This window comes from Rhinopithecus roxellana, chromosome 13 (genome assembly GCF_007565055.1).
Source record: "Rhinopithecus roxellana isolate Shanxi Qingling chromosome 13, ASM756505v1, whole genome shotgun sequence".
In the NCBI taxonomy this organism is placed as follows: Eukaryota; Metazoa; Chordata; class Mammalia; order Primates; family Cercopithecidae; genus Rhinopithecus; species Rhinopithecus roxellana.
This window is the reverse complement of record NC_044561.1, coordinates 101,006,750-101,034,724: the sequence shown is the minus strand read 5'-3', so window position 1 is coordinate 101,034,724 and position 27,975 is coordinate 101,006,750. Positions and strand designations below refer to the sequence as shown.

Genomic DNA, 27,975 nt, shown 5'->3' with positions numbered 1-27,975 from the left:
CAAAGGAGTGTTACATTATTTATAAAATTGTTGAATTCTTTTCTAAATGACCCAAAACGTGTGCTTACAAATATGTCATTAACTAGCCTTTGCACTCTTTCATATACACACCCAGAAGTCAAGGGTTCTGAGTTCACTGAGCCCTACATATATTCCTGTGCCAATATCACTTTCTGACCCAGAAGTTAGCATTTTAAACCTCACTGTCAAGCGTACACAAACACTCTGACACCAAGTATGGTTCTCCCCAGGGGGAAAATATTGTCAAAAGCTAATAGGAAGTTTCATTTCTCTCCTTCATAGTCAGGTAAATATGAAATGTTTTCCTCAGTAGTCAATGGGGAAATTTACCTTCACAAAGCTCTTGGCTTTCTTCTTGGGATCTTTTTATTCCATGAGAAGAGAGCACATTTAAATGCCATAGGCCTGTGAGACATCTCTGGAATTTTGCTATGCAGTGGTCCATGAAAGGCAGTTTTGTGGGAAGTTGAGGAATTTTAAGGACACTCGGTTGTTTTCTTTTTAAGAAAACATTAAATTTGGTATAATTTATATAAGTTTATAAATATTTTTATGAGGGAACATTTATTTGAAACAATAAAAACTTAGTGATTGGTGCATTCCAATGAAGCAGCCAAGATCTGAACCATTCGTGCTAGAGCACCTTGATTTGATTGGCAGGTGATTGGGAAACCCGTGTTGGAGTGGGTTGAGAGTAAGAAAGAGAGAGAGAGATGCCCTGCAGGAAAGAGGAGCCTTGGCTTGGAAAGAGGGAGAAGGGAAGAAGGGAAATAGGGGAGAAGGGAAGAGGTTTAGACCAGATAGGAGCCTGCTGCAGTAGGTCAGTGCTAGATCCAGGTAATATCAATGGGAATGGATTAAAAGAGAGGAATCAGAGTGACGTGCATGGACAAGTCTTGATGACAGGTTGGATAACAGCAATTAGGATGTGCGGTGTCCTAAGATGCCTTTTCATTTAGGATGATGGGAAATTGGCCATATAGGAATCAGACACAACCAAATTCACTGCATATATGAAGTGTCCTGTTGGTCAAAGACACAGAGAACTTCAGGGCCCAAGGGTTTTCAGCATAAGCTAAGGTTCAGAGATATCCCCGTGACTCATGGATGTTTTAAAATGAAGCATAGTGAACCAGAGGGTCCAGGGATAAGAGTAGTAGAAGTGCTCAAACATGACTTTTAAAAAAAATATTATTATTATATATTTTTTGAGACAGAGCCTCATTCTATCTCCTGGGCTGGAGTGCAGTGGCACAGTCTTGGCTCACTGCAGCCTCCACCTCCCAGATTCAAGCAATTCTTGTGCCTCAGCCTTCTACGTAGCTGGGATTACAGGCACGGACCACCAGGCCCAGCTAGTTTTTGTGTTTTTAGTAGAGACGGGGTTTCGCCATGTTGGCCAGGCTAGTCTCGAACTCCTGACCTGAAGCAATCTGCTCGCCTCAGCCTCCCAAAGTGTTGGGATTACAGGCATGAGCCACCGTGCCTGGCCTTGAATGCAACTTTAACGAAACTTCTCCTTATATTCATTTTCCTTTTGCTACAAACCCTTAATACCACTTTATGAAATTAAACAGCTCTGAATGTAAGAATGAGCCTTGTTTATCTTTAATTGCCATTGCCTGCACAACCCAGGATATCTACGTGATCCCTGAGGAACCCTGTTATGCTGCAGGAGCTGGCTGGCAAGGCCCCGCTGGATGACAAGTTTATGTACTTCTCTTCCAACACTGGCTGTATGTGAAAATCCCCTGGGGGACTTTAAGAAATACCAGCTCTTAGGCCCACCCCTAGCCAAATAAATTTGACTCTCTGAGGGTATGGTCTCGTTTTCTCTGTTGTAAAAGCTTCTGTGGTAAGCAGACTTCTATGATAACCTCCAATGACCCTTCTCTCCTGGTATTCATGCCCTTGTGTTATCCCTCCCTTTGAGTATAGGCAAGACCTAGAGACTTGCTTTTAACAAATAGAATATAGAATGGTTAGGTTATGAAAGATTGTGATTTCCATCCTGCTGACAGAATTCTCTGTTCATTCCCCTCTTGGCTTGGGTGCTTTAATGAAGCAGTCTGACAGATTGGAGAGTCCCACCTGGCAAGGAACTGAGTGTGGCCTTTGGACAATGGCCAGCAAGGAACTGAGGCCCTTAGTCCAGCAACCCAGCAACAACCACATAAGCACTTTTTTTTTTTTTTTTTTTTTTTTTGAGACGGAGTCTTGCTCTGTCACCCAGGCTGAAGTGCAGTGGCATGATCTCTGCTCACTGCAACCTCTGCCACCCAGATTCAAGCAATTCACCTGCCTCAGCCTCCCGAATAGTTGGGATCACAGGCATGTGCCACTATGCCCGGTTAATTTGTATATTTTTAGTGGAGACGGGATTTCAGCATCTTGGCCAGGCTGGTCTTGAACTGCTGACCTCATGATCCACCCATCTCAGCCTCCCAAAGTGCTGGGATTACAGGCATAAGCCACCATGCCCAGCCTCACATCAGCACATTTTAAGGCAGATTCTTCCCCAGTCAAACTTTCAAATGAGACCAAAGCAGAAATTTTGGTTGCAGCCTTGTGAAAGATCCTGAAGCGAAGGACCCAGCTAAGCCATACCCAAAATGCTAGCTACAGAAACAGTGAGATAATGAATATGTGTTTTTTAAAGCCTCTACATTTTAGGATAATGTGTTATATAGCAGTAGATGACTAATACAGCTCCCCCAGGTGAGTCTAATATGCAGCTAGGGTTGAAAACTGCTGATGTACATTATAAGGTCTTTAAGTAAGCTGTGCTCTAGGTTTATGTAGCAAGCATTCAGTCTGTAAACCTCATATGATACTTCCCCTTAAAAATATCTACTAAATTATTTCAGACATATGAAAAGATATAATGAATGAGCCTACCTGCTCATCACCATGCCTAAAAAAGTAAAATATTACATATACACTGAAGTCCTCTAATTAATTTTCCCCAATTTTATTACCTACATAACCCTCATTATCCTGAACTTTCCATTTCAACTTACATTTTGAAATGTATTGACTTAAATACAGTCATTTCTTATTTTCTAAAATCACAGTGTATCTAAAGGTGTATCCCCTTTTGCATTACAGTATAATTTTTTTGTCTCATTTATAGCAAAGGTTTGTCTTTTTTAGTTATTTTGTTCAAGAAAAAACTTTTGGCTTTGCTCATTCTCTCTGAAGTGTCTTTTTTTAAAAAATTCAGTCTTTTGGGGGCACAATTTGCATAAAGTAAAATTTACTCCTTTTAGGTATACAATTCAATGGCTTTTGACAAATGTATAATCAGGTAACCACCACACAACTGATATATAGAACATTTTCATCACCCTCTAAATTTCTCTAGTACCCACTTTGCAAGCAATCTCCTCTTCCAACTCCCAGCCCTTGACAACCAAGGATTGATTTCTGATTTCTGTTCCTAAAGTTTTGCCCTTTTCAGAATATCATATGAATAGAAATATGTAGTATGCAGTTTTTTTGTGTCTAACCTCTTTCAGTTGGTACAATGTCTTTGAAATTCATTCATGTAGCTTTATCAATCATTTATCCCTTTATTGCTGAAATGGAATTGAAAATTACAATGGGATTGTAATATTCCACCATATGGGTATATCATATTTTCTTATCCATTCACCAGCTCTTGGACATTTCAGTTGTTTCTATCTGGAAACTATTATGAATAACTCTACTATAAACATTCACATTCAGGTCTTTTTCTTATATATCTTTACTTTTATATTACTAATTTCTACTCTTATATGTTTCATTTCATTCCTTCTAATTTCTTGGGGTTTGTATTCATTATCTATTGCTGTGTAACAAGTTACTCCCTAAATTTTTGCTGAATACAACAACCATTTATGATTATTTCTGTGGGTCAGAAATCCAGAAGTGGTTCTGACTTGGGGTCTCCTGCAGGCTACAATCTAGGTTTTGACCAAGGCTACAATTATCTTGAGGCTGAACTGAAGAAGATCTGCTTCCAAGATCACTCACAAGGCTACTGGCAGATCTCAGAAGATATGGTGTCAAGCTTACTCACGTGGCTTCTGCAGGCCTCAGAAGATCTGCTTCCAACCTTACTTATGTGGCTGTTCCCAGGGTTCAGGTACTCAGTGGCTATTGGCCAGAGACATCAATTTCTTACTACATGAGTTTTTCCATAGGCATGCTCGTAAGGTGGCAGCTTTCTTCTCCCAGAAGGAGAGAATACAAGAAGGAAATAGAGCAAAAAGAAGCTTCCCACATAGAAGCCACCGTTTTTTATAACCTAATCTCAGAAATGACATTCCATCACTTCTACCATATTTTATTCCTTAGTAGTGAGTCACTAAATCAAGCCCACACTCAGTGGGAGGGTATTATTGTACACAATAATAAATACCAGAGGCAGGGATCATGTGAGCCATCTCACAGGCTGCCTACCACATTCGACCTTCTGGTCCTTCCACGTGCGGAATACACTCCCTTCCACGTGCAGAATACACTCACCCCTCCTCAAGGCCTCTAAAATCTCATTCTAGCACAGCATCAGCTCAGATTCCAAACTCTCACTCTCTAAATCAGTAGTTCAGGTGCAGATGAGGCTCCATGGGAGTAGCTCTTTAAATACAGCTCCTTGGGTGCAGTTCTCTTTACCATGAGACTAAAGAGATGTTATCTGCACCAACACAACAAACATAAAATGGTGGGACAGGCCTCAGATAAATGCTATAGACATGTCTGTGTTCAAACAGGAGAAAAATGGGAGGTACAAGGGAGTTATTGGTCCATAGCAAGTCTATAACTGTATTAGGCTGTTCTTGTCCTGCTATGAAGAAATATCTGAGGCTGGGTAATTTATAAAGAAAAGAGGTTTAATTGGCTCATGGTCCTGCAGGCTGTACAGAAAGCAAAGTGCCAGCATCTGCTTCTGTTGAGGGCCTCAGAAAGCTTACATCATGATGGAAGGTGAAGGGAACCAGCACATCACTGGCGAGAGCAGGAGCAAGAGAGTGATTGGGGGAGGTCCTAGACTTTTAAACAACCATATCTCGCGTGAACTAACTGAGTGAGAATTCACTTATCACCAAGGGGATGGTTCTAAGCCATTTATGAAGAATCTGCCCTCGTGATCCAATATGTCCCACCAGGCCCCACCTCCAACACTGGGAATCACTTTTCAACATGAGATTTGGAAGGGACAAACATCCAAATGACATCAATAACACAACACCCATTTATAAATTTTCCTCTCAATACCATTTTAGTTGCATTCTGTATACTTTGATGTACATTGCCATTATTTATTTTTAGGTATTTTCTAATTTCCTTGTGATCTACAAGTTATTTATGAATATATTTTCAAGACCTTAATATATAGAAAGATTAGCGGCATTTTTTACTGGTTTTTAGCATAATATTATGTGATCATTGTGTATATTTTGTATGAAACTGATACTTTTTCATTACTTGGGACTTGCTTTATTTGCTTAGAATATGGTTAATTTTCCTCAATTTTTATATTTTTTGCATGGTTCAAAATATTACTTGTATTCTACAAATTGTCTATAATCTTACTAATTTTAGAGCAGCATGATCAGTTGCTGAGTGAGATCAATTTAATCTCCTGCTATTGTCTTTTTCTCATTGTAATTATTATTTTTTGTTTTATATATGTTGCTGCCATGTTATTGGGTACATACAAATTTAAGATTGTTATGTGGTGAATTATATTGATATATTTTCAAATGTTAAACCAGATTGCATTCCTGGAATAAACCCAACTAGGTTATTATGGATTATCTTTTTCATATATCATCTGATTTTGATTTGTGAATATTTTATCTAGAATTTTTGCATTTATTTTTGAGATATTAGACTGTAAATATCCTTCTTATAATGTTCTTATCATATTTGGGGATCAATATTCGACCTCATAAAGTGATTTGGAAATGTTTCTTTTTTTATTATTCTCTTGAAGAATTTGTGTAAATTAGGCCGGGCACGGTGGCTCACGCCTGTAATCCCAGCACTTTGGGAGGCCGAGGCGGGCGAATCACAAGGTCAGGAGATCGAGACCACGGTGAAACCCCGTCTCTATTAAAAATACAAAAAATTGGCCGGGCGCGGTGGCTCAAGCCTGTAATCCCAGCACTTTGGGAGGCCGAGACAGGCGGATCACGAGGTCAGGAGATCAAGACCATCCTGGCTAACACGGTGAAACCCCGTCTCTACTAAAAAATACAAAAAACTAGCCGGGCAAGGTGGCGGGCGCCTGTAGTCCCAGCTACTTGGGAGGCTGAGGCAGGAGAATGGCGTAAACCCGGGAGGCGGAGCTTGCAGTGAGCTGAGATCCGACCACTGCACTCCAGCCCGGGCGACAGAGCGAGACTCCGTCTCAAAAAAAAAAAAAAAAAAAAAAAAAAAAACAAAAAATTAGCCGGGCGCGGTGGCGGGCGCCTGTAGTCCCAGCTACTCAGGAGGCTGAGGCAGGAGAATGGCGTGAACCCGGGAGGCGGAGCTTGCAGTGAGCCGAGATTGCATCACTGCAGTCCAGCCTGGGCGACAGGGCGAGACTCCACCTCAAAAAAAAGAATTTGTGTAAATTTTCCTGTGGTAGGTTTAGGTGAATTTGTTAAAATTTACTTATTTTAACTGACAAATATAAATTGCATATATTTATGTTGTACAAAATGCTGTCTTGGAATGTGTATATATTGTGGAATGGTTAAATCAAGCTAATTAACATATGTATCACCTCATATACCTATACTTATTTATTTTTGGTGATAACACTTAAAATCTACTCTCATAGCAATTTTCCAGTATACATTATTATTAACTATAGTCACCATGTTGTACAATAGATCTCTTGAATTTATACTTCCTATCTAACTGAAATTTTGTATCCTTTGAGCAACATTTCCCAATCTCCCCAATTCCCCAAGTGAAGTTTTTGTTGTCATTGTTGATTTGTTGCTTTTTGTATATGTGGTAGGCAGAATTCTAAGAATGACCCTAAATGACCCTCAATCTTGTATAATCCCCTCCCCTTTGAGTATGGACAGAACCTGGGAATGAGTTATCACGCCAAGATTATTTGAGTGAGCCTAATTTAATCACATGAGCTCTTTAAAAGCCAAGAGTTTTCTCTGGCTGGTTGCAGAAGAAGTCACAGATCATTCAAAACATCAGAAGGATTGAACACACTACTGCTGGCTTAAAGATGGAGGGAACCATGTAATGGGGAATGTGGGAGCCCTCGAGAGGCTGAGCATGGCCACCATCTGCCACCCAGCAGGAAACAGGGACCTCAGTCTTACAAGCACAAGGAAATAAATTCTGCCAACAATCAGTGAACTTGGAAAAGGGCTCCAGACCCCAGATGAGACCCTTAGCCCCTGCTGATTCTTTGATTTCAGTCTGGTGAGACCCTGAGCAGAGAATCCAGCCACACCATGCTAGACCGCTGACCTACAGAACTGTGAGCTAATAAATGGGTGTTGCTTTAGACCCTCTTTATGGTAATTCGTTACACAGCAATAGAAATCCAAAGCAGTAGATATCCAGTTTTGGATCTGTAGCACTTACTAAATATTAAACTGTTTTTTGTCACATTGGGAAAATTCTCTGCCATAATCCCTTTGAATACTGTTTCTGTGCCATTCCATCTTCTCTCTCCTTCTGGGACTAGATATATGAGTGTGCATTTGCGTGTGCATTTCTGTGTGTGTGTCTCTTGTGTGTGTCTCTTGTCTCAGTGAGCTTTGTCTCTGTATTTCCATGTATGCCTTATGTTCTTTTCAGTATTTTCCATTTTTCTCTATATATTTAAGTCTCGACTTTTAAAACCCTATATTAAAATTTAGCCATTCTCTTCTCTGATCTATATGTTCTTAGATCTGTCCACCAAGCTTTTAATTTCAGTGATAACATGTTTCAGTTCTATAACTTCCATTTGATTGTTTTTATAGTTTCCAGTTCTCTACCAAAATGATTCACCTTGTCCCTTACTTCCTTAAGCATATTAATCAAACTTATTTTAAAGCTCATGACTGACAGCTCCCTTATCTAGACTTCCTGTGAATCTGTTTTTATTGTTTAATTTTTCTTTTAGTTTTTGAACAAGTCTTGTCTTCTCTTATAACTAGTTATTTTTGACTGAGTGCTAGGCGTTGTTTGTGAGCAATTATTGAGATTTACTTATTCCTCTGGTGGGAGAACTAACCAAGATAGTCTATATTTTTGTTTAATTTTACTTTCTGAGTAAAATGTTCCCAGGCCTCGACTAAAAGCTTGGGCTTTTTCCAGATATCTTCCTATTTGCCTTGTGTGTGTGTGTGTGTGTGTGTGTATGTGTGTGTGTGTGTGTGTGTGTGTGGATGGGGTTTTGCCATGTTGACCAGGCTGGTCTTGAACTCCTGAGTTCAAGTGATCCACCTGCCTCAGCCTCCCAAACCTATTTGTCCTTAAATTTCACTTTCATTTCATTCTTCACCCCTTTGACTATTCCAAAGTTGCTGCATACTTTCTTTATATTTAAGCTGCTGTGGTTGAAATAAGCAAATAACTCATGGGGAACAACAATGCACAATCACTTCTCCAGAATTTCTTCATCTCCTGGATCTTGGCAGCACAAGTCGTGATTGTCCACTTGTCTAGTTGTTCTCAGTGAAAGAGTCTGTCCAAAGCAACTTCCCCTGCTTTTACTGGCAGTATTGTTTGTTTGTTTTGAGACGGAATCTCCCTCTGTCTCCCAGGCTGGAGTGCAGTGGCTCAATCTCGGCTCACTGCAAGCTCTGCCTCCTGGGTTCACACCATTCTCCTGCCTCTCGAGTAGCTGGGACAACAGGCACCCGCCACCATGCCCAGCTAATTTTTTTTTTTTTTGTATTTTTAGTACAGACGAGGTTTCACTGTGTTAGCCAGGATGGTCTTGATCTCCTGACCTGGTGATTTGCCCGCCCTGGCCTTCCAAAGTGCTGGGATTACAGGCATGAGCCACCATGCACGGCCAGCAGTATTGTTTTTAATAGCAAAATCTGGAAACAATCCAAATGTCTATGAAGAGTAGACTGTGTAAATACATTATAGTATGCCCATACAATGAAATATTACATAGCAGTGAAAATTAGAGAACTGTAGCTACACGTCAATATCAATGAATCTCAAAAGTATAATAATGTGGTATGAAAAAACAATTCATACGAGAATACTTATGCATGATTCCATTTAACAGGCAAAACTAAAGCACAACTAAACAGGCAAAACTGAACAATAAATGAGTTAAATATAAGGAAAAATAAGGGAATTGTTATCACAAAATATACTATATCTTGGTTGCATCTTAGGATGGAAGAGATATATAATTCAGGAGGGGCTTATCCAGGATATTATAAAGGCCTGGAGATTTTCTGTTTCTTAAGCTAGCTAGTGGATATATAGCAGTTAATTTCCTTTGTATTATGATCAACTATACATATCTATTATACATATACTCTTTTATGTATAACATATTTCCCAATAAGAAAATAAATTTAAAACAAAGAAACAAAAAGAAATAAAAGGAAATTACCTAAAAATAAAGAACCTATAAATTAAGAAACAAAATAATTTTATATTAAACAGTGAAAAATACTAAAGCCTGTGTTACAAAAATCAAAAGAAACATGGTATATCCCTATCCCTACTACTTTTCAATATTAATTTCTACCACCTAATGCAATGTCAGGAAAATTAACATCTTATACACTTTGTACAAAAAAATACAAAGTTATTTTGGTTTGCAGGTGATATGATTGTAAACCCCCAAAAACTCCAATGATTTTATCAAAAACTACTGGAATCTAATAAACAAGTATATTGAGATGACTGGAGTCATTTTAAAGACAAACAGCAGTGATTCTCTGTATATTTAATGTCCACTTAACAATAGAATTTAAAATTTTGACACAATGCAATAAATCTATGCAATAAATCTATAAAATATGTAAAATATGTATTAAATACATTTAATAAATCAGAATATTTCTATGAGGAACACTATAAAGAATTACTGGACAAAAATAAGACAATAAATGGAAGGATATATTCTTGGAAGGAAAAATTTAATCTCGTTAAAAAGTCAATCCTTCCAAGATCAATATATAAATTTAATCCATTTCTGATTTTTTTTACAATTAAGGATATGAATAAGGGCATATGTATAAGGGTATTAATAACAGAATTATACACATATATAGAATTAGAAATACTTCAATGTCCAACAATAGGGGATTTGTTAAGTAAGTTTCTTGTACATATTTTTTATTAGATATTTTTGAAGTCATTTTATTTGGGGAAATACCTTATGATGTAGGAAATCGGTCACAAAAAAATATTAGGCTAAATAACTAGACTAAAATATATATAGAACTCAGAAATAACTGAAAGAAAATGTAAATATCTAACAGTCATTATTTTTGGGTTTTGGCGCTGATAGGTAATTTTTAAAATGCTCTTCTGACTGGGCACGGTGGCTCATGCCTGTAATCCCAGCAATTTGGGAGGCCAAGGTGGTAGGATCACTTAAGCCCAGGAGTTTGAGACCAGCCTGGGCAACATGGCAAATCCTTCTCTCTACTAAAAATACAAAAAATGCCGGGCGCGGTGGCTCAAGCCTGTAATCCCAGCACTTTGGGAAGCCGAGACGGGCGGATCACGAGGTCAGGAGATCGAGGCTATCCTGGCTAACACGGTGAAACCCCGTCTCTACTAAAAATGCAAAAAACTAGCCGGGCGAGGTGGCGGCGCCTGTAGTCCCAGCTACTCGGGAGGCTGAGGCAGGAGAATGGCGTAAACCCAGGAGGCGGAGCTTGCAGTGAGCTGAGATCCGGCCACTGCATTCCAGTCTGGGGACAAAGTGAGACTCCGTCTCAAAAAAAAAAAAAAAAAAAAGTTAGCTGAGCGTGGGGGTACACACCTGTAGTTCCCGTTACTCGGGAGGCTGATGTGGGAGGATCACTTGAGCCAGGGAGGCAGAGGTTGTTGCAGTGAGCCGAGATGGAGCCACTGCACTCTAGCCTAGGTGATGAAGTGAGAACCTGTCTCAAAAAAAAAAAGAAAAGAAAAGAAAAGAAAAGAAACACTCTTCTGTACTTTTTCACATCTTTTACAATGAGTGTGTGTTACTCTTAAAATCGAGAATGCGATCAATGTTATTTAAAGAAGAAAATAGGGCCGGGCTCAGCAGTTCATGCCTGTAATCCCAGCACTTTGGGAAGCCAAGGTGGGTGGATCACCTGAGGTCAGGGGTCTAAGACCAGCCTGGCCAACATGGTGAAACCCTGTCTCTACTAAAAACACAAAAATTAGCCAGGCGTGTTGGCAGGCACCTGTAATCCCAGCTACTCTGGAGGCTGAGGCAGGATATGTGAACCTGGGAGGTGGAGGTTGCAGTGAGCTGAGACTGTGCCACTGCACTCCAACCTGGGTGACAAGAGTGAAACTCCATCTCAAAAAAAAAACCAAATTAAATTAATAAGTACATAAAAAAGAAGAAAACAGGTGTGGCCCACTCTGAGAAGGAAAGCATTTACCCCAGTATATGAATGTCTCTGTGTGTTTGTATTTCCTCCACTCATACTTGTGTCATTGTGTTTCTGCACAAGGTACTGATGGGCATGCCCTATGGGAGTATTCCCAGAAAGACAGTGCCTCGGGCTGAGGAAGAAAAGGCCATGGATTTTTCTGTCCTTTGGGATTTTGAGGTACTATTGTCAACATGCCAATGAACTTCCATTTGTGATTATAAAGCCTAAAGATTGCATGGATAAGTATGAAATAGTGCATGTAATTATTGAAAAACCATTGCTTTAATAAAAGAGGATCCCAGCACTAAGCTAAATGAGCTTGCAAACCATGTCTCTGCACAGTCCTCCCGGGTCTCCTTCATGCACTGCTCTCTCCAGCCACACTCTGATGGATGTGGGCTCCCCATGCGGCCACTGCGCCTCTCTGTCTGCCAGGTCTCTGCAAGGTGATCTCACAGTATGGTTTTCTTTCCTCATTCCCACATTAAGACCCCAGATCTATCTCCACTCCAGGCTTCCCCCAAGTTTCCCATGACATCTTCAACTGAATGTCCTACTTGCTCTTCAAATGCAATGCCTATCCAGCCAAAATCCACATCTCTTTTTCCCATCTCCTTTACTGGAATCACCATTCATCCAATCATCCATGTCTGAAGCCTGAAAATCATCCCACACTTCTCCCTCTTCCTCACCAACCACCCCCCACTGCCATCCAACCAACCACTAAATCTGAGCCTACCTACTAAGTATTTCTTAAATATTTTGCAAACCCAATTGTATTAGTTCATTTTCAGACTACTACCTGAGACTGGGTAATTTGTAAATAAAGGGTTTTAATTGACTCACAGTTCCACATGGCTGGGGAGGCCTCAAGAAACTTGCAATCATGGTGAAAGACAAAGGGGAAGCAAGGTGCTTCTTACATGGCAGCAGAAGAGAGAGAGTGCAGGGGAAATGCCAGACACTTATTAGAACAACCGGATCTCACCATAACTCCCTCATTATCATGAGAACAGCATGGGGGAAACTGCCCCCATGATCCAATCACCTCCCACCAGGTCCCTCTCTCAACATCTGGAGATTACAATTCAAGATGTGATTTGGGTGGGGACACAGAGCCAAACCATATCACCAATTAAGAACCTTGGCTTTCATTCCATTTGGGAATGGGAATCAGTGAATATCTGAGGAGGAAGAAAATCAATGAATATCTGGACTGAGTAAGAAAAAGCCATGGAGTTTTTCATCCTTCGGGATTTCAAGGTGCTATTGCCAACGTACCAATGAACTTCCATTTGTGATTGTAAGGCCTAAAGATTGCGTGTGTAAGTGTGAAACAGTGGACTTAATTATTGAAAAACCAGTGCTTTAATCAAATAGGATCCCATCATTAGGCAAAATGCTTTTTTCCATGTCTTTTACCTTCACTTTGAATAATGTCCTCACTTTACCGGGACTACTGTCACAATCATCTACCTCTCCTCCCTGCCTTGGCTTAGCTCCTAAAATTTCCATTCCCTTTGTTGCTGGAGTGATCTTTATTAAATGCAGATCTGACCCTGTCACTCCCCTACCTCAAATTTTCATTGATTATCATTCCCAGCAGAATAAAAGCCAGTGTTCTTAATTGGGTTTACAAAAGAACTGTTCATGACCAGGCTGCTCCCTACCTCTCCAGTCCCATGTCCATGTAAGACCTCACACTTTAGTGCCCCAATGCCACCGAGCTTTGGGGAAGTCCCTGCATGCATCACACACTGTCATTGCCTCTCTGCCTTTGCTTATGGCCCTCTGTCTGCAACACTCTTCCCTCCTTTGTGAACTTCACACCCCCATGCCTCTAGAGGCTTAGTCTGCAGCTCCAAGGGCTTGCTAAGGCTGGGAGGCATGGTTGTAGTGCCTCCCACAGCAAGTCATTGCTGCTGCCATCCTTCACTCTCAAAGTCAGATTGGAGACCCTTCAGAAAGTTATTTGGAACAGGGGTTCCCAACTATACTATTACTAAGGATTCCTTTATTTTTTTTTTTTTGTTTTTTAAGACAGAGTCTCCCTCGGTTGCCTAGGTTGGAGTACGGGGGCATGATCTCTACTCACTGCAACCTCCACCTCCCAGGTTCAAGTGATTCTCCTGCCTCAGCCTCCCAAGTAGCTGAGATTACAGGCACCGGCTATCACACCTGGCAAATTTTTGTATTTTTAGTAGAGATGAGGTTTCGCCACATTGGCCAGGTTGGTCATGAACTCTTGGCCTCAAGTGATCTGCCCACTTCAGCCTCCCAAAGTGCTGGGATTATAGACGTGAGCCACAGCCCCAACCCCCATCCCTGATTGTATCCCAAATGTTAACAACACTCTCCTCTCCCTCCCATGTCTCCATGTACTCTGTGTAATGAGGAAACAGAGAGAATGAAGAAGAGAAAGAAGGGGAGACATGGAGGGGCTCTGGAGCTACTGGAGGAGGTGAAGGGAAAAACAAGCACATCTAGAACTCTTCCTTTGGCCCCTTAGACTCGGTTAAGACTCTGAGAAAGAAATCCCTGGTAGAATGGACGTGTCTGGTGACCACCAGCTTTGAGCTTATCAACCCAGAGCATTTGGCTTTGCTGTCCCCAGGGCTATATCAAGTACTCTGCACTCTTCTATGGCTACTACAACAACCAGAGGACCATCGGGTGGCTGAGGTACCGGCTGCCTATGGCTTACTTTATGGTGGGGGTCAGCGTGTTCGGCTACAGCCTGATGATTGTTATTCGATCGTAAGTATGACCGTCTCATCCACAGGCTTTGACTTCACAGCTACAGCTCACTCCCCTGGCCACTCTATGCCTACCTCCCTTCTGGTGGGGCATTCAGAGAGAAAACAGGAAATGAACACAGAAAGCATATGTATATTATAATTTGTGGTATGAAAGACATGAACCAGGTCATGTGGGATGTTCTGGGAAATAGGATTGAAACTACCCCTTTGAATGAGGCTGAGAACACCAGCCATGCTGAAATTCTGGGGAGCAGCATTTTAGACAAAAGAAGAGCATGTGCAAAGACCCTGAGGCAGCAATTAGCCTAGTGTTTGCCCCAAACTGCCAAAAGGCCAGTGTGGCTTGAGAGGGAGCATAGTACCTGGTAAGGTAGGGCTGGAGGTTTGTCAGGCCTGTTTCTGCTTTTCTCCAGAGCTCAGCTTCCTCCACAAAACTCTTCTGCTCCTCCAAACTCTAGCTTGTGTGTCAGAACCAAGGCTGGCATATAGAAAGATACAACCAATAAACTTATACTAAATAAACGTATGTGGCAATGATTAACCATGGTGGCCTCTCTGGCCCCAACTTTACTTGTCTCTGTGGTCAGAAGTGGCCTTTTAGTATGTCTGTAACACTTAATTCATATTCTCTGAAGAAAAAAACGTGGCCCAGCCCATGGATTGATCCTTCTTCAGAATGAGGGGACCCCATCAGCTGTGGCTGGGGGTTGCGGGGTGGAAGGCACTGTCTCCTACACAAACCTATCCACCTGGGTCCATTCTCCCTTCAGCACAGACATGAGGAGTCGCTTCTCCCAAAAGAGTGTGGGTGGCTGTGTCTCCAGGAGAGGAGTGGAGCTCTGGGTAGAGTGAAGCCTGGGTAGAGCCCCTGAAAGGGCAATGGGGACGCGGGGCTTGGCTTTCTACCACATGGTCTCAGGCGGAAATGCTGCTGTTCACAAGGCCCTGCCCATCACCCGACAGTGACCACTGGGTGATCTCTGACTGCACAGCGCTATCAGGCAAAAGGAAAAGAACAAGGAGACAGGCGTGCTTTTATTCTTAGCCCTCATGTTGTTGCTTTTTCCCTGTTCTCACCCCAGATAAGTATAGAAATATGGAATGTTTTTGTGACAAACCAAAAAAGCTAACTAAGTCCTGTGGAACAGCAAATCCAGAAAGCCAACATATTAGGGAAGATGACAAACCCCTCCCCGTATCTTACAGCACACCTGCTTGGAATTCTGTGATTCCCACAGGGTCAAACTCTAGGGAGCATAGGTTGAAGACAGGTAGGATGAAATAGGAAGGTCCAAAGTGCTTTCAGCCAAACTTGCTTAAGAAAAGGATATATGACCTGATTGTATTAGGATGGTGCAAAAGTAATTGATGGTTTTGAAATTAAAAGTAGTCCTGGGCCGGTTGTAATCACACCTGTAATCCCAGTACTTTGGGAGGCCGAGGCAGGCAGATCACCTGAGGTCAGGAATTCAAGACCAGCCTGGCAACATGGCAAAACCCCATCTCTACCAAAAATACAAAAAAATTAGCCAGGTGTCGTGGTAGGTGCTTGTAATCCCAGCTACTCAGGAGGCTGAGACAGGAGAATCGCTTGAACCTGGGAGGCGGAGGCTGCAGTGAGCCAAGATCAGGCCACTGCACTCCAGCCTGGGTGATAGAGCCTGTTACCAAAAAAAAAAAAAAAAAAAGTAGCACAACAAAATAGCACCAGCCACCTCAGTGGGTTTTGCATTTTATATCAGAAATATATATATATATATATATATATATATGTTCTATCCAAGCAAATAGATGGCATAGAAGGGAATGCTCCTGTTTGAGAATAGACTCCCAGTAAAGGGTTCTCAAACTGCATTTGCAGGTGAGTCAAGCCACAGGAAATTAGGTATAGGGAAGAAAACATGGTCACGTGTCCTGTCTCCTGCAGGCCTTTTATTACCTAACTGACACCATGTGTGCTTGCAGGGGACTCTGAATTTGTGGGGAAAGGTGCCCTGGCTATCCTAAAAGCTGTCTTGGTTCAAGTCCTTGCCTGGCTTGTTTTGTCGCTGAATGTCAGCTACCTGTTCATCTGTTACCTGTGTCCAAGACTGGCTTAGGCCAAGGTTCCCTGGGGGTGACACAGCAGAAAGAGGGCAGACGTTGCAACAGTCCTGTGTGCCCTACAGGATGGCCAGCAATACCCAAGGAAGCACAGGCGAAGGGGAGAGTGACAACTTCACATTCAGCTTCAAGATGTTCACCAGCTGGGACTACCTGATCGGGAATTCAGAGACAGCTGACAACAAATATGCTTCCATCACCACCAGCTTCAAGGTAGTCACCCCAGGGCAGTTCCCACTTCCGGGGGAACTCTAGGACCCTTTGATCATTGAGAGACTTCTCCCAGCTGGGACACAGAAAATAAGGTCCTCAAATAATTTGTGGCAAGAGCCTTCCCAGAAATGTGAGCCCAGTAAGTAAGAATGCTCTTGGCTTCAAGCCCTTAAGTAAGAATGCTCGTGGCTGGTACCCACTGCCTGTTTCTCTTCTTTCTTTCTTTCTTTCTTTTTTTTTTTTTTTTACAGTGTCTCTCTCCCATTGCCCAGGCTGGAGTGCAGTGGTGTGCTCTCAGCACACTACAACCTCTGCCTCCTGGGCTTAAGCGATGCTCCTGCCTCAGCCTCCCAAGTAGCTGGGACTACAGGTGCCTGCCACCATGGCCAGCTAATCTTGTGTGTGTGTGTGTGTATTTTTAGTAGAGATGGGGTTTCACCATGTTGACCAGGCTGGTCTTGAACTCCTGACGTCAAGTGATCCGCCCTTCCTCACCTCCCAAAGTGCTGGGATTACAGACATGAGCCACCACACCCAGCCTGTCTGTTTCTTAATACGACAGAGTATCCTGGATGCTGAGACCTGGTGCTGCCTGTTTCTACATGAAACACCTTTCTGCTGGAATAAGTGGAAGGACGCATTTGGGGAAAGCGTTTCTCAACCTTTTCTGCATACTACAATCACCCAAGGAGCTTAAAAGATCTCCTGGGATCCACTAACAGAGACTCTGATATAACTGGCTTGGAGTGGGGTCCTGACATTGATTTTTCAAAAGCTCCCCAAGTAGGCCGGGCGCGGTGGCTCAAGCCTGTAATCCCAGCACTTTGGGAGGCCGAGACGGGCGGATCACGAGGTCAGGAGATCGAGACCATCCTGGCTAACACGGTGAAACCCCGTCTCTACTAAAAACTACAAAAAACTAGCCGGGCGACGGACGTGGTGGCGCCTGTAGTCCCAGCTACCCGGGAGGCTGAGACAGGAGAATGGCGTGAACCCGGGAGGCGGAGCTTGCAGTGAGCTGAGATCCGGCCACAGCACTCCAGCCTGGGTGACAGAGCGAGACTCCGTCTCAAAAAAAAAAAAAAAAAAAAAAAGCTCCCCAAGTGATTAGAATACCCAGAAAGAGTTGAGAATCCTGGTTTGGAGGTGTGGGAATAAAGAAATCAACCCTGATGGCTGCACCAAAATCTCAGAAATCACCACTGAACAACTTATTCATGTAACCAAACACCACCTGTTCTCCCAGAAAACTGTTGAAATTTAAAAAAAAAAAAAAAAAGAATTTGAACTTGGTAGTTGGAAAATAACAAAGAGAGAGAAAGGGAGACAGAGTGAAAGCTTGGTGATGGAAGGCTAGCAATATGGTCTGCGCAGATCAGTCCTACAGGGGCTGAGGTGGGCAAACCTTTGCAAGTGTGTAGGGTTCTGACTGAGAGGGTTCCTTCACAGATCTTGCCTCTACTTTATTTATTTATTTATTGAGACAGAGTGTCGCTCTGTCACCCAGGCTGGAGTGTAGTGGCAAAATCTCAGTTCACTGCAACCTCCGGCTCCCGGGTTCAAGTGATTCTCCTGCTTCAGCCTCTTGAGTAGCTGGGATTACAGTGCACGCCACCACGCCCGGCTAATTTTTTTTAATTTTTAGTAGAGTCATGGTTTCACCACGTTGGCCAGGCTGGTCTCAAATTCCTGACCTCAAGTGATCTGCCCACCTCGGCCTCCCAAAGTGCTGGGATTACAAGTGTGAGTCACCGTGCCCGGCCCATGTCTCTACTTTAAAATCACAATTTATTTTCTTAAGAGATTTTTAAAATATATATATGAAGTGCTGCTGACAAAGTTTCCATCATTGTCCAGTGAGACTGGGTGTTGTTTATTTATGTGACTGGTATAAAAACAGGCATGGGGCGTTCTGAAAACAAAACAAAACACAGTTCCATGAGATTATGAAAGAGTCAGAAAGTTTCCTGTGTGTACATGTCCAAAAAAAAGTACAACAAAGCAGAAAAACCCTTCTGAGGGTGCATGATAAATAAAGGACTATTGCAGGGTTCTAAGCTGCAGTTGAAGCATATGTATAATTGAGTGGTTGGGTTTGCATATTAAAAAAAAAAAAGTATTTTTAGTAGAGGTGGGGTTTTACCATTTTCGCCAGGCTGGTCTCGAACTCCTGACCTCAAATGATCCACCTGCCAATCCCAGCTACTCGGGAGGCTGAGGCAAGAGAATCACTTGAATCCAAAAGGCAGAAGTTGTGGTGAGCCAAGATCGCACCACTGCATTCCAGCCTGAGTGACAGAGTGAGACTCTGGCTCAAAATGAATGAATGAATGAATGAATGAGATGTTAAAAAAAAAGATGAAATTAACCCTATGTTTCTTTCAATCCACATACAAATAGTTTCTTTACAAGAGAGGTTTGAGGAGGCCTATAGAACTATAGCTCATATAAAATAACCATCCAGCTGGGAAGCAAATGAATGAAGGCCAAAGATGTAATGCTGAAGCACTGCACATTGTACTTTGCCCCTGTGATTGTAAAAACCATTCCAAGTTCTTCCTTTTTCTTCTTTAATCAAATTTATTTATTTATTTATATTTTTATATTTTTTTTTATTTTTTTTTTTTGGAGACAAGGTCTCACTCCAGCTGGAGTGCCGTGCTCAGTTAAATTTTTCATTTTTTGTAGAGATGGGGTCTTTCACTATGTTGCCCAGGCTGGTCTCAAATTCCTGGCATCAAGCAATCCTCCCTCCTTGACCTCCCAAAGCACTGGGATTATAGGTGTGAGCCACTGCATCCAGCTCCCATGTCAAGTTCTTTATGGCTCAATATTTCTCCTATCTGATCAGTTTCCCCCAGGCCCTAGCGAAGCTCACATTTACACTGCAACTGTGCTTTGTTCTCTTTTCTTTGTCCCTCTCCTCTCTTGAATTCCTTCCTGCTGTCCACTGACTGATGCCTGCAGATGGCAGGGATACCCACTAGGAAAAGGGCTTGAGCTCAGCAACTCACAGCATGGGTTTCCCAGCCTAGAGCCTGGTGGGCTTTGTAGTGCATGGAGCAGGGTGCTGACTCTGTCTCCTCTCCTTCTTCTTACAGCAATGGGGGGCTTATGGCCACTTCCATCCAAAGCCAGGGTAGGGGTGATTGGGGGCTTCGACTTTTCCTCCAGGACTGTGAGAAAGGGACAAAGAAGATTAATGTCTTTGAAACACTTTGAACATGTGAGAAGTAAAATGACTTCTTTTGTGAGTTTATTAAAAGAGATATAATATACTTGTATAACAGAATAGAGGTGAAAATTCTGTGAATTAAGACTTTGGGGTCTGGGAGAGTTCATTTTTCATCCTGGTTCTACCACTTACTCTCTGTGTCTAGGGCACAAGTTTAATAATCAAAAATCAATTTTTATATACTAACAGAAAACAATTAGAAAATTAGTTTAAGGCCAGGCACAGTGGCTCATACCTGTAATCCCCGCACATTGGGAGGCTGAGACAGGTGGATCACCTGAAGTCAAGAGTTCGAGACCAGCCTGGACAACATAGAGAAAACCTGCCTGTACTAAAGATACAAAAAATAGCCGGGTGTAGTGGTGGGCATCTGTAATTCCAGCTACTCAGGAGACTGAGGCAGAAGAATCGCTTGAACATAGGAGGCAGAGGTTGCAGTGAGCCGAGATCATGCCATGCACTCCAGCCTAGGCGACACAGCGAGACTCTGTCTTAAGAGAGAAAGAAAAAAGAAAAAAAGTTTAAATTCTATTGATAATAGTATCCAAAAAAAACATAAAATTCCTAAGTATAAATTTAGCCAATACAAGACCATTACACCAAAGGTATAAAATAATGCTGAAAGAAATTAAGAAACCCTAAGTAAATGGAAGATATGCTATGCTGATGGATTAGAACAGAGGTTGGCAAACTATGGCCCACAGGCCAAATCCAGCCTACTGCCTACTTTTACAAATAAAGTTTTATCAAAACAAAGCATTCGAATGTATTTACATCTTGTCTATGTTTGCTTTCATGCCACAATGGTTGAGTGGTTGTGTGAGAGACCATATGACCAGCAAACCAAAAATACTATCTAGCTTTTCATAGAATGAGTTTGCCAACCCTTGATTAGAAGACTCAATATTTTAAGATTCAGTTGGAATCTATTTGACCTATAGACTTAATGTAGTCCCAATCAGTTACTGAAATCTCTCTGGGCCTTAGGGTCTGTAATACGGGCAATAACAGTAACTATTCTACTGGTTTGTTGCTGGGATTAAGAGGCACAATGCGGCCGGGCACAGTGGCTCATGCCTGTAATCCCAGCAGCTTGGGAAACTGAGGCAGGCAGATCACCTGAGATCGGGAGATCAAGACTGGTCTGACCAACATGGAGAAACCCCATCTCTGCTAAAAATATAAAATTAGCTGGGTGTGGTGGCACATGCCTATAATCCCAGCTACTCGGGAGGCGGAGGCAGAAGAATCACTTGAACCCAGGAGGTGGTGAGCCGAGATTGTGCCATTGCACTCCCACCTGGGCAACAAGAGCAAAACTCCGTCTCAAAAAAGAAAAAAAGAGGGACAATGCATGGAAAGTACCATGTCTGACTCATAGTGACTATTTAAGAAATCTAAGTTTTTCTTATATGTACTGGAATAGCAATAACAACAAACGTATTTTTTACAGAAAATAATTCTCCATAGGGCACAGGGCATTACATCATCTCCTCTGTATTATTTCATTTCTGGAAATATAGAAAGTACTATTTTCAGGGACCCAACAGCCATGGTTCTGGCATTTCTGGCCTGACATTTATGCACATCTCATTTTCACACATTAAGGAATCAATAGTGGATGAACAAGAGAGTAACAAAGAAGAAAATATCCATCTGACAAGATTTCTTCGTGTCCTGGCCAACTTTCTCATCATCTGCTGTTTGTGTGGAAGTGGGTACCTCATTTACTTTGTGGTGAAGCGATCCCAGCAATTCTCCAAAATGCAGAATGTTAGCTGGTATGAAAGGAATGAGGTAAGAACACATCTCTGATGAAGTGAAGGTTGATGGCAAATACTGAAATCACTGGTTCCTATGCCATTCATTTGATTTATTGAAAGTCTGGATTATAGGCTTGTTTTAATAAGTGAAATTACATCCCTTTCCAGTCAAATAGCATGAATAGCCTGAACAAAAAGTCACCTGTTATTAGGTTTTTGGAACTGGTTTTTACAACTAGAAAAACTGGATTAGCAACTGGATAGCCAACTGTGCAACACCAATTACTAACGAGGTGATCCTTTCCTCACAGCTTTGCAGTTCCTTACGTCATAAATCAAGTGCTTATTAATGCATTGGTGTGATTCTGGGCTCTCTTTTCTATTCCTATTTGTCTATTCCTGCACAAATAAGAAACTGATATACTATGCATTTACACTATGTCTTAATATCTGATAGTGAGTTTTCTCATCAAGCTCCACAATAAAACGCATTAAGGTTTTATTGTGATAACATAGAATCCATAAACCTCTTTTGGGAATTTGACATCTGTGATCATTTGTGAAAATGGCTACAAATTCTTCCTGTCATTTTATGCACATCTCTTTGCTTTCCTTTGCACATTCATGAAGAGGTATCATCTGTGTCCCCCATCTTTTGAATCCACCTTAGCTTGGTCATGTAAGTTGGTTTAGCCAATGCAACAATAGCAACCATGAAACGTGCAGAGATTTGAAAAGTGCTTGTGTAGTGAGACTTGCTTTTATTGCTTTTGGAAACCCTCACACCTTCATCATGTGAATAATCTCTGGCTAGCCTCCTGAATGATGAGACACATGGTCTATCTCCCCACCCTGGCCAATAGCCAGTAAACCACCAGATATTTGAATGGAGCCATCAGCTATCAGCAGGTAAGGCCAACAAAAGAACACCCAGTTAAGTCCAGTTAAAAAAAAGAAAATGCTGCCCCACAGAATCATGAGCTAGATAAATTAATAATAAGAGTTTATCTTGCATTCAAACTGCTATTTAAAAAAAGAGGACAGCCTATCTCCTCCCAACAAAGCAAGAAAGGATATAAAAAAGGAAATATGGAATTGATAAGAGGACAAATATAAAGCACAAAATCAGATTTAAATCTAAATATATCAGTGATTCTAATAGATGTAAATGGATTTGATGCTACAGTTTGAAGACAATAGTAATTAGATCAAAAACTGTTAAAGCTATGTGCTATTTATAATTAACTCATCTAAAACATCGGGACACAGAAAGGTTTAAAATAAAAGAATGGGGCCGGTGGTTTCTGCTAAGGGTGGCCTAGGTTATTTGGATCAAGTAACCAATTAAAAGCACTAAAAATGCTGGTTTAAAGAAAAAGCATACCTTGAAAACACTGAGGATCTGAAAACACAGTGAGAGACCCCCAAGACCAATTTTAAGTGAAAGCCTGTGACCAGAAATATAAGGGGAGTATCAGTGCCAAGTCTCTTATGCTCTGAAGGCAAATGCTGACTTTTCAAACACTTGTTCCTGTGCTCTAGTTCCATCCCACTAGGGCCAGTGTCTTAACCTGTGTTGGGTTAATTAGGTTCCTGCAGCCTTGATGTGGTGACTCTGTCCTAAGTTGGGAAGTTTCACAATGGCCAATTAGCAGTTCTCGAATTCCCAATTTATTTCGAGGCCTTCATACCCCATCAGTCACTCGACTAATATTCAACACACAGGCAGTAATAAAAGGGAGGTAACAAACCACAACGATGGCTCCAGATCAACAGATGAGCCGAGTGGATCCAGAAGTCATTCAGGCACTGGCCAGCAGAAGCAGGCATCGCTGTTTCTCTCTTGCAGAGCTTCCAGCACTCGATGCCAAAATCGGGAGAAGGTTCCAGAGTTCTCATGGGCAGAGCCTCCAAAGGCTTTTTGAACAAGGTCAGGTCCTGGCTGCTTTTATGATCCTCCCAGATGGGTCTGTTCTCTTTATCTCAGCCAACCTTTCATTCTCTATCAGTTCATTTCAGGAAATACCAAGCAGCAGCAGGTGTTCACTTATCACCTCAGTCCATTGTATACATGCTTATCACTTTGAGAGGGGGTGGAACAACTTCACTATGGGCTTAATGCTTTTTGACATGACTGACTCCATTTTGAGACAGTAGGATCACAAATTATGATGTATCAGTTTGCTAGGACTGTGATATCATTATATATTTCTTATTATATATTGGTCTGCTCCCAGTTTCTGGCACACAGCCCCTAAAACCCTTGGAATCTCTAGAGTGATCAGTGTTTTTGTGTATGCCAGTAAGATGACTGGTGGCTGGAAGCTCCTGGATAACCTCTGCATGTGGGTTGGCTGCCAGGGGAACCAGTGATTAGAAAATTGGAGCTTTCGGCTGGGCACGGTGGCTCACGCCTGTAATCCCAGCACTTTGGGAGGCCGAGACGGGCGGATCACGAGGTCAGGAGATCGAGACCATCCTGGCTAACACGGTGAAACCCCGTCTCTACTAAAAAAAAAATACAAAAAACTAGCCGGGCGAGGTGGCAGGCGCCTGTAGTCCCAGCTACTCGGGAGGCTGAGGCAGGAGAATGGCATGAACCCGGGAGGCAGAGCTTGCAGTGAGCTGAGATCACGCCACTGCACTCCAGCCTGGGCAACAGAGCGAGACTCTGTCTTAAAAAAAAAAAAAAAAGAAAATTGGAACTTTCAGCCATATCCCCTCACCTCCAAGGAGGGGAGAGGGGCTGAGGTCAAGTTGATCACCAATGGCCAGTGATTTAATCAATCATGACTACATAATGATGCCTCCATAAAAACCCAAAGGGCAGTGTTTGAAGAGCTTATGGGTTGCTGAACACGTGGAGTTTGGCAAGCCCAGAGGGTCTGGAAGCTCCAAGCACCTTGCCCATACCTTATCCTACGGATCGCTTCCACCTGGCCATTCCTGAGTTATATCCTTTGAGATAAACAGATAATCTAGTAATTAAATTGTTTTCCTGAATGATTTGCTCACTCTAGCAAATGACCAAACCCAAGAAAGGGGTTGTGAGAATCTCTGCTTTATAGCCAAATCAGACAGAAGTTGCCAGTAACCTGGCGACCTAATACTTGTGATTGGCATCCAAAGTGGGGGCAGCCTTGTGGGATTGAACCCTTCACCTGTGGAGTCTGTGCTCACTCTGGTTAGTGTCCTAACTGAATTGAATTTTACGCTACCCAGCTGGTATCAGAAAATTGGTTGGTATGGGAAAAAATGTGGTGTCAGAAGTGTCAAATGTGTCTGACACATTTGGTGTCAGAAGTGTCCTGGAAGTAAAGTGTTGAGAGTATGGAACGAAAAACACATAGGCTGCCAAAACAAAGCACCACAGACTGAGTAGCTTAAACAACAGAAATGTATTTGCTCACCGTTCTGGAGGCCGGAAGTCCGAGATCAAGGAGTTGGCAGCTTTGCTTTCTCCTGAGGCTTGCAGGGGCTGTCTTCTCCCGGTGTCCTTCTGTGACCTTTCTTCTGTGCATGTGCACGGAGACAGAGAGAGATGTCTGGTGTCTTTTCCTCTTCTTAGAAGAACACCAGTCTTATTGGATTAGGTCCCACCCTTGTGACCTCACTTAACCTTAATTACCTCCTTAAAGGCCCCATCTCCAAATAGTCACATTGAGAGTTACAGCTTCAAGATACAAATTTGTGGGAGGGGGAGGAGGAGACACGATTCAGTCCATAAAGTCCAAAGAGACAAAGTTTCCAAACCAGGACTTTTCCATATTAGAAGGAGGGGAAAATCTCCCTAAGTTGACCTCACCACCTCTCTCCCAGGAGTTAAGGCATTCAAGGTATGGGTGAACCTCATCTGACCCTCCTCGCACCTCCAGTAACTACTGAGGGGGCAGCTTCCTGTTTAGGCTGGAAGTGGAAAAGAGAAGGAAAAGGTGCTGTCCCCAGAGCCTATGGCCTCAGACCTTCCACTGAGCAGACTTGTATCTGGGGCTCTCAGCCCTTGACTTTGGTTTGAAGCATTGTAGATGGTAGTGTACCAGGCACCTGGCAGAACCAAGCTTAGAGCCCCTCTAATTCAGCATGTACATATCTAGGCCTCAAAGAACTCCATAAATAATTATTAAAGGTCAGTGACCAGAAAGAAGTTAAAGGTTACCTGGTATACAAGAGAATAAGGCAAAATGATAGACGTGCTCCTTTTACCTACATGCCAAGATTTATTTTCCTTTTTCTTTAAAGTCCATTAAATTTACTTAAGAACACACCTTGGTCGCAGTGGCTCAAGCCTGTAATCCCAGCACTTTGGGAGGCCGAGACGGGCGGATCACGAGGTCAGGAGATCAAGACCATCCTGGCTAACACGGTGAAACCCCGTCTCTACTAAAAAAAAATACAAAAAACTAGCCAGGCGAGGTGGCAGGCGCTTGTAGTCCTAGCTACTCGGGAGGCTGAGGCAGGAGAATGGCGTAAACCCATTTACGCTTGCAGTGGAGCTTGCAGTGAGCTGAGATCCGGCCACTGCACTCCAGCCTGGGCGACAGAGCGAGACTCCGTCTCAAAAAAAAAAAAAAAAAAGAATACGTCTTGGTGTTGGTCATTCTGGTTTGATATTCTTGGACACACAATGTGTTCTCTCTTTTTTTTTTTTTTGAGATGAAGTCTCACTCTGTCGCCCAGGCGCAGTGGCGTGATCTTGGCTCACTGCAACCTCCATCTCCTGGGTTCAAACAATTCTCTTGCCTCAGCCTCCTGAGTAGCTGGGATTACAGGTGCATGCCACCATGCCTGGCTAATTTTTGTATTTTCAGTAGAGATGGGGTTTCACCCTATTGGCCAGGCTGGTCTTGATCTCCTGACCTCAAATGATCTGCCCACCTCACCTCCCAAAGTGCTGAGATTACAGGTGTGAGCCACCAGACTGGACCCCAAAGTTTTTTAAATGTTAGGCAGATTCAAATCTTGTTTTTCATTTAAGGGAAGATTTATTGAATTACAGTTGTTTTAATTTGTTCTGTTCCCATGTTTGCGTTTTCTTCTTCAGGATCTCCTATTATACCTCTGTTGAATCTTCTTTGTCTCTCTTCAATACATCTCATTTTCTCTCAAATCCTATTAACTTCTTTCTTCATATATTTTTTACTTTTAAAATTCTCCCCTTTTATCTTTTTCTTGTAATTATCATTATGTTTTTTAATTGTGATTCTCTTAGGTATTCTTCAATATTAATATAGTTTTCCCTTAATTTTTTTTTTTTTCCAGTATTCTGTTACCAGTATTCTGGGTTTTTCTAACTTTTATTTATATTGTTTTGTGACCTGTATTTTCTTAACATCTTTCAGTTTTCTGTTTTTGAATACTGATTATAATTTTTTTAACTGTTTTGTATAACTTACTTTTTGGTGCGTTTTCATTATCTGAAAGGAGTTTAACCTACTTCTTGTTCTCTTTTCCTTGTAATAACTTTGTATGGGATTTGACCTAGAAAAAAACTTTTCTGCTGTTCATTTTCATATAAAATTAGTTTTGCTGAAGTTTTAGTGAGGCATGGTTCGGGATAACTTTCCTAATTTAACAGAGCTCTCTCTTCCACCGTTTTTGTGAAGTCTTCAAAATATATGGTGGCTTGCTTTCTGAGAGCTCCTGCCTCTCATCCCTTTTCTACTTTTTATCTAGACCTTCCCATTCCTTTCTCTATATTCCCCCGTCTGCTTAATTTCAATTCTGTTCTCAGAATAGTCTCCTTCATGTTGTGCCCTGTCCTGTTAGGGAGCTTGACTGATCAATTTCAAAAGTTCAAGAGGCTCAGGCTGTTTTAGCTCATCTCCAGATTAACCAAGAATGACCTTGCACTCACCTATTATCGGACTGAGCAGTTTCTCACAGTTTCAGCTGCTGTTCTCAGATTGTTCCACTATGCTTTTCACTGAGTACCTATTAGCCATTTTAACATCCTCCTGTTCTCAAATTCACTGGATACCCACTGTTTCTCTTGGCCTTCTCTCATCCAAACATGAACTCTGTAAGAACTTGTGGCTGTTGGTAATTTGTATTGTATTGTAACCACTTGTATTTAAGGATTCATTAGGACATCTAACTTTGATGTCTATGTGATTTTTATTTTATTATTTAATTGCTTCATCCAGTTTTACATGAGAATTCAGGGAGATTCAAAAATCATGTTGTGGCTATCATTATCTTCCCAGAACTCCAAGTTATTATTTTTAGTATGAAGATGCATTCACCATGAAAACCATCATTTTCTCTTAGGATAAAGTCCTAGATGGCTTTCCCTGACTTACCTTCCCAGT

At 42.0% G+C, this 27,975-nt stretch overlaps 1 protein-coding gene across 1 annotated transcript in view; it reads left to right on the top strand.

Annotated features, from left to right (window-relative positions):
• TMC2 (transmembrane channel like 2) overlaps window positions 1–27,975 on the top strand; it is a 113,326-nt gene that overhangs the window by 49,315 nt on the left and 36,036 nt on the right. Inside the window, exons 8-11 of the mRNA XM_010379008.2 lie at window positions 11,673–11,771; window positions 14,209–14,351; window positions 16,522–16,669; window positions 21,513–21,701. Coding sequence (XP_010377310.2) covers window positions 11,673–11,771; window positions 14,209–14,351; window positions 16,522–16,669; window positions 21,513–21,701 — 579 coding nt within the window. The remainder of the gene's footprint in view (window positions 1–11,672; window positions 11,772–14,208; window positions 14,352–16,521; window positions 16,670–21,512; window positions 21,702–27,975) is intronic.